Below are 6,634 nucleotides of genomic sequence, written 5' to 3'. Positions count from 1 at the left end.
CGGCCCTCCCGCCGCCTCAGCCGGGCTAACACACCCCGTCCCGCCCGGCGGCTCCGCGCAGCTGCCAGGGTTCGCCGCGCCGCTGGGGGCGGTGCCTGACGGCCCTTTCCCTCCCGGTGGCGCCGAAATCAAACCGCGCCGGAGGCGACATGGTAAGCGGCGGCTGCGGCGGGGCTGGCCGCCCTCCCTCCGCTCTCCTTCGTTGGCGTGAGCCGCGGCGCCCAGCCCGGTTAACGAGACTGTAGAGCGGGCGGAGCAACCCGGCCATTGCTTGGGGTAACCCGCTCCTCGCCCTCCCTCCGCCTCTGCGGCCGCTGAGGGGACGCGGCGGGGCTGCTGGACTCGTGCCCCCTGCCCCGCTCCTCCGGCTCTGGGGAGGCCCCGCGGCGCCGGTGCGGGCCGTGCAGCGTTACCGCGGCGTGGGCCATGCCTTTGGGTTCCTGAAGGGCAGTGTAAATGTAAGGAACCCGGAAGAGCAGGCCCCGCAACCGCAGCTCGGGCGGGCGGCCGGGCACCGCGGCGTGACCGCGGGTGGTGCGGAGGTGAGGGGAGCAGAAGGGGTGGACGGTGTGCCCGGGTGTGCCGAGCTGTGTTGTGTGGGTATGAGCACCTAGCTGAGAGGCAGGAGAGCGAAAGCGGCGTGAAGGTTAATAAAACTTACCTATAAACCACGTTGATTTGTCACTTTTCTCCGTCTGTTGGAGCGCTGATGTGAAGGTTGGCGCCTGAGGGATGTCAGACTTTCACTTGGTGCGCATGTGGGTTTCGTTCCACTTGCTGCCGACGGCACTCAGGCTGTTTGGGAAGGCAGAAAGAAGTTGATCGGTCTGTTCTCAATGCCCCTACTTGTGTGTACGAGGAGGCTCCAGGTACCAATCCTGTGATATACTGATGTCATCAGGCACAGCTGTAGCGTCAGTGCTGACAGAGCATCACTGGCTAAAGCAGGAGGGAGGAGGCTTCAGAAAGTATTAATAGTGCTTTTGTTAAATGTCATAACGAATTGCTTCTGTTCATGCCTGCGTGTGACTGTTGCTGCATAAGCTGGTTTCTCAATTTATTGTTAAAAATCTAAGTCAGTCTGGCTGTTTTGCTCCTGAAACATGTTTTAAATGTTACTCTGCCCTACTGTGTGATTTATTTAAGAAGAAAGCAGGAGTTAAGAAGTAAAAAATGGCATCAACTGTCAGGGCTTGGACGCAAGCCCATGTCATCTTTCTCAAAGCGCTGTTATTAGAATCCCTACTTCCATTGGCTGCAGGGCAACAATTTATCTTGTTTTGTTTGTTTTTCTTTTTTAAGGGAGACCACCTTCTGCCAATATCCTATTTTGCTCTTTCCATCCCCCTTTCAGTCTCCTGTGGTTGCATGCAGCAGTGCAGGGTCATGCAGCCCATGAAGCGGGGAGTGGGGCAAGGGGAAACACTCCTCATTCACGTTACAGCCACTGCTTTTGGGTTGTTGAGTGTGCTAGATGCTGTTAATACAACTCCAATTCTCTGTGAAGTACTTTATATCCTAGTTTTACAAGGGCATGTCAAAATAGCATCTCTAGAAGTGATCAGAGGGAGGATGTTTCTCAGTTTTGTATTACAGGTAGCAGTTTGTGAGTAGTCATTTCTCCCTTTTGCTTCTATTTCAATCCATGTTATTTAGTGCTCGGTCACAGAACTGCAGAGAAAGAAGCATAGTTTTTAAAGTGTGACCTTGAAATCGGAAGGTTGGGTAGGAAATTTGAAGAAAGATGTAGTACCTCAAAATGTACTTTATCTCCTTAATGAAAACCTAAATGGCCTACATCTCACACTAGTGCCTCTGTATCACAAGATAAATAACAGTGTTCACAAAAAAAAACCCAACCCTGAAACAAAAAACCCAAACCCAAAAGATACTCCTTTTTATCTTTTTAAGGACTATTAAACATTTGGGTGAGCTGCTAAGAATTGGTATAAACACACATTTTAAATCCAGTGACACTGGAAGGGACCTTGAAGACCATCTAGTTCCACCCCACCTGTCATGGGCAGACACCTTCCACTAGACCAGGTTGCCCAAAGCCCTGTCCAGCCTGGCCTTGGTATGCCAAGAAACATGGGGGCTTGAGCTGGTTTGAGTTGTGTGAAAGGTCAGCTCCAAACTTAGGGTGTAGGTCTCTCAGTTTGTTAGATTGCAGGTGCATCAGCTTGGTGTAATCATTCTTTGGGAAGAAGTAGTTTATCTGAAAGTCTGGGGTTAGTGGTGTGGTATTTTAAAGGACGACAAATATAACTTAGAGGCAAATAGATTTGAATTCTGAGCAGATGTTAATTATTCAAGTTGCTGAATTTGTTGGTTTGTTGTTTTTTTTTTTACCCTGTTCTAGTCCAAGAAAAAAGGTTTGAGCTTTGAGGAGAAGAGAGCTCGCATGATGGAGATCTTCTTTGAAACAGTAAGAAACTTGTAATTGTCGTATATTTACATTGTTGGGAAAACAGGTCCTGAAAGGAGCTTAGCTGTAGATGTCGATGACCTCTTTATATCCTATATTTACGCATTTCACTGATGCCCTGTGTCATCAATGCATCAATTACAGGGACAGAGCTTGATTCATGTAGCCTCTGATCAGGTGGCTCATCCCCAGGCAGAGCCAAGGCCTGAAGATGCATAGGTGGTGTCAAATGCTTCAGGTGCTCCCTATCCAAATCTTCTTATTTTGAGTCTGTTCTGTAAGAGGGATAGCAAGAGATTATGGGAGAAGGAAGAAATTTGAGCTTTAGAAAAGATGAGCAGACCTGGAAGAGGTCACTGGGGAGAAGAAACCTGGAGATCCAGAAGCAGAACTACAATTATAATGTGACATATGTAATTCACAATATTACACCTATTAAAAAGAATACTGTGGTATTTGAGTACTTGAGCAATGTGATGCACCTGGTGCTTACAACATAAGCTGAGCTCTGTCTGCCCTAAGGGGTTTACAGCCTTAACTAGAGACAAGACCTAAGTGACCCTGCTTGAGCAGGGAGGTTGAACTGGATGACTTTTGTTGGTCTCTTTCAGCCTCAACCATTCTGTGATTCTGTGACTTTAGAGCACCAAAGAGCAGAACAGGGCTTGTTACAGTAACAGTCTTTTTTAATTATTTAATCCTCAGAGTGTTCTAAGTCTATTGAGGGATATGCAGCCTATTTCCCTAGCAAAACATAAACATGCAATGTATTTCCTACTTGTGTTCTTTGGCATTGATTTAGTGTAAAAAAACCCCACCCAGACTTAGATGATGCTGTCATTTAGAGCTGTCTTTTATGTTTTGCACAGAAAGATGTGTTCCAGTTGAAGGATATAGAGAAGATTGCTCCAAAGGAAAAAGGGATTAGTAAGTGTTTGCAAAATTTATTTCTCTTGAGTCATACAGGTCATACAGTGTAAACTTTCCTGGCTACAATTTTAGGTTTGTGATTGTAATGATGGGAAAAATAGCTAGAAAGGGAGATCGGTCAATGGCAGGGCTGTAGTTTTAAAAGTGATGTGAACAGCATGCTCCTACCTCAGTTCACTAATTTCATATGGGATGGGATTTTTCATAGGCTCAGAGGTGCCTGACTTGCAGTGTGACTTTCAGTGTATGAAATAGTTATGTGCGCTCAGGTAGTGAACAGAGGATTTAAATGTCTGTCTGTAATGTCACAAATATCTTAAAATGCTAGTCCAGATTTACACAGTCCATATAAGCTCCGGCCCCCCCCCCCCCCCCCAAAAAAAAAAGGCTGAACAGCTGTAAATGGAAGGAGGCTGTCTTTTCAATGAAAGTCTTCCTGATGAGATCCATTGGTTTAGGATTAGGTCCAGGAGGATTTATCTTACGCTGTTGAGTTGTTTTATATGTTCCTCATTCCGTTTCCTTCTGTGTCCATTGACGAAAGGGTGGCAAAGTATAAACTTTGTGTAGTTGCCACTGTCCTTGACTAGCATGTCTTTATGGCACTGTAAGAGTAAATGAGCTGCTTGAAAGAACTGCAAACATATGTGAATATTGCAAAGCAGCGTTTTTCAGTTGTGTCTTCAGCTAACAGGGGCACTCACAGGCTTCTGAAGAGATGTGCTGCGGTCTTGATTGGTTTGTTGATGCATGTGTTTAATTGTAATTTGCAGGAAGAGGATGCAAAACAGTAAATACAAGCAATGGAATGTTGTATTTAAAAAATCCGGAATGTAGAGTTTCTAAAGCCATCAACACATTTTAATAGTCCGAATTCATCCTGTCTCTGCATATGAAGGCATTTAGCCATGCACCCTAGACCTCAGTTACTCTGAAAAGAACAATGTCTAGCCTGTGGAAATGCCCCCATGCTGGCATCCAGCCTGGGGCTTCCAAAAGACTGGATGTTCCTGATTTGGGATCCCCTTTAGACTTGAAAGTCAGACACTGAAAACCATAAAGTAGCTCAAAAGTCTTTATGTCTGCAATGCTTGAGTATAATAACAACTGCTTTGAACAGATATAATTTTTAAAATGGTGAGTTATACCACACATTTGCTAGAAAATGAACAATTACATTCAGAAATGTTTTGGATCCTTCTGACCGCAGATGACTCTGTATTGGAGCTGACTGTAATCAAAAGTAAGATCTGCCCCTCCTGAGCCTGTAGACAGATGGCTTTGGTGCCTCTGCTGCTGTTAAACGCTTTGATAAGCATTACAAAGTAAAATGTTAATTACACTCCTAATCAAGAAATTGTAAGTTAGAATTAAGATTGCAAGATAACTTCTCAAGTACCCCCTCATGAGTTTGTTATGGTTTGTACTGTAATATGCATGTATGTCTTATGATACTCATGAGTGGTGTTTTACAAACATCTGGTAGCAGACTGTACCGAATAGCAGCCTTTATGTATAAACTGCTGAGGTGAAATTCGTCCCTTCAAGTGAAGCATCAGGCATGGTGTCCTCTAGAAATCTTCCAGCTGGCTGATGCTATAGTAAAATATTCATACAGATTATTGCGGATTTATGGTTTTCATAATTTTCTGTAGTTTAGATGCTATGCAGTTCTAATTTAATATTTTTGCTTTTATTAGCCTCGATGTCAGTGAAAGAGATTCTGCAGAGCTTAGTTGATGATGGCATGGTGGACACTGATAGAATTGGAACTTCCAATTATTTCTGGGCTTTTCCAAGTAAAGCTCTTCATGCCAGGAAGCGTAAATTGGGAGAATTGGAGTCTCAGGTAAATCTATTTTAAGGAAAGTACTTGTTTACCTCAATGGGTTTGCTTTTTTCTTATACCTTCTTGTCATTTTTGTTCATATTATGCTCTCTCATGTGTGTGTATGTATGTGTGTACCCCACACAGATTTTACTGTGAAAATCATCATGACATTATCTTGCTTTCTATCATGTCAGAAAACTTTTGGAGGTTGTTCTTTTTTGGAGCTTTAGAAGACTTTTAGTCTACTTGCTGCTTTCTGAAAGCATGTTATTTGCGATGCAAAGCATCATTTAAGGACTTTCTCTAGATATTTAAGCAGTGTATGCTTTTATGTGTCTTTTATATAATGTAATCATGTGGTAATGGCCTAAAAGCCATGAGAGGACTGAAATGCATAACCCAAGTAAATGTGGCAGTGTTTGCTTATGGCCAGTGTGCTTTCCTCTCTGTTTTTATTGCTAGCGTAATTTGTGAGCATTTGTCTAATCCCATATTGGACTTTTATTAAGAAAGAAGAGCAAATTAGTCATGATCTTCTGCAGAAGTGCCAGGCATCTTTTGTTGCAACATTTCTGTTCTATTGATCTGGTTCTTTCCTACTTTTTAGGAACTGTCTTTCTTGCTTCTTTTAATTGGAGTGGGAAGACATCTATTCATCAGTTTTATTTACAAGTGGAGTACATCATAACAAGATCAATAAACTAGCTTTGGTCTGATGGCGCCACAACACTGCCAACTTTTCCCATGCTTATTTAGCATTTTATCTGTTCCTCAAAGAATCATTTGAATTAATGCAAAATTATTGGTAGCACCTGGACATGTTTACAGCCATTATTTTCTTCAGGCATAGCTCTGGTATCATCATTGCCATCTTATGTACAGCATTGGCCATTTCAGCTGCTACTTCAAAGCTCCAAATTAAATGTATAAACCCGTGCTTTTTTCCCAAGCTTGAATTGAAAAAGCAGCTTGTGAATCTGAAGACTGTTCACCAAAGCAGATTAAATAGCCTGATTGATTGCAGTTGATATTGCTTGTTTATGCATAAAGGGTAGTGTGTCCAGCTGAGAGGTAGCCTTGTCAGTTATCCCTTGCTATGCTGTCATGGCTTGTAAATCTCTGTCGTTATTAAACTAAACGAGTCCAATCCATTGGTCTGTTTTAACCAACATAAGGTCATTTCCCTTTGCTCTCAATGTCTTCATTACTGGCCTGGATGCTCTAGATGGCTGGCTGAAGGCATTTAGTGTGTCTGCTTGTGTAGATCTAACAGAGGGGGGAGAGTACTGGTGCTCTTGTCACATGCCCAGTGCGTTTGCTGCAGTTTTCAAGATCAAGAGTAAGACTTGCTAGAACTTTCACTTTTCCCTCCTTATTCACTAATTCATGTCACATTTATGAGCCAGTGGTACATTCAGGAGTCTCTGGCAGTAAGGAGGAAGTAT

The 6,634-nt window shown here is 43.4% G+C and overlaps 1 protein-coding gene across 3 annotated transcripts in view; it reads left to right on the top strand.

Annotated features, from left to right (window-relative positions):
- The window catches only part of MND1 (meiotic nuclear divisions 1), a 43,387-nt gene continuing 36,753 nt past the window's right edge, over positions 1-6,634 (top strand). Inside the window, exons 1-4 of one of the 3 annotated variants that reach the window (XM_030491806.1) lie at positions 1-152; positions 2,363-2,428; positions 3,298-3,355; positions 5,059-5,207. In XM_030491806.1, coding sequence (XP_030347666.1) covers positions 150-152; positions 2,363-2,428; positions 3,298-3,355; positions 5,059-5,207 — 276 coding nt within the window. In that variant the 5' untranslated portion in view covers positions 1-149. Of the gene's footprint in view, positions 153-206; positions 543-821; positions 870-2,362; positions 2,429-3,297; positions 3,356-5,058; positions 5,208-6,634 lie in introns of those variants that run through there. The other 2 variants (XM_030491808.1, XM_030491805.1) reach the window with 2 other exon arrangements.

Source organism: Strigops habroptila, chromosome 7, assembly GCF_004027225.2.
Source record: "Strigops habroptila isolate Jane chromosome 7, bStrHab1.2.pri, whole genome shotgun sequence".
Classification (NCBI taxonomy): Eukaryota; Metazoa; Chordata; class Aves; order Psittaciformes; family Psittacidae; genus Strigops; species Strigops habroptila.
The sequence above is the reverse complement of the archived record's forward strand: the minus strand, read 5'-3'. Positions and strand labels throughout refer to the sequence as shown.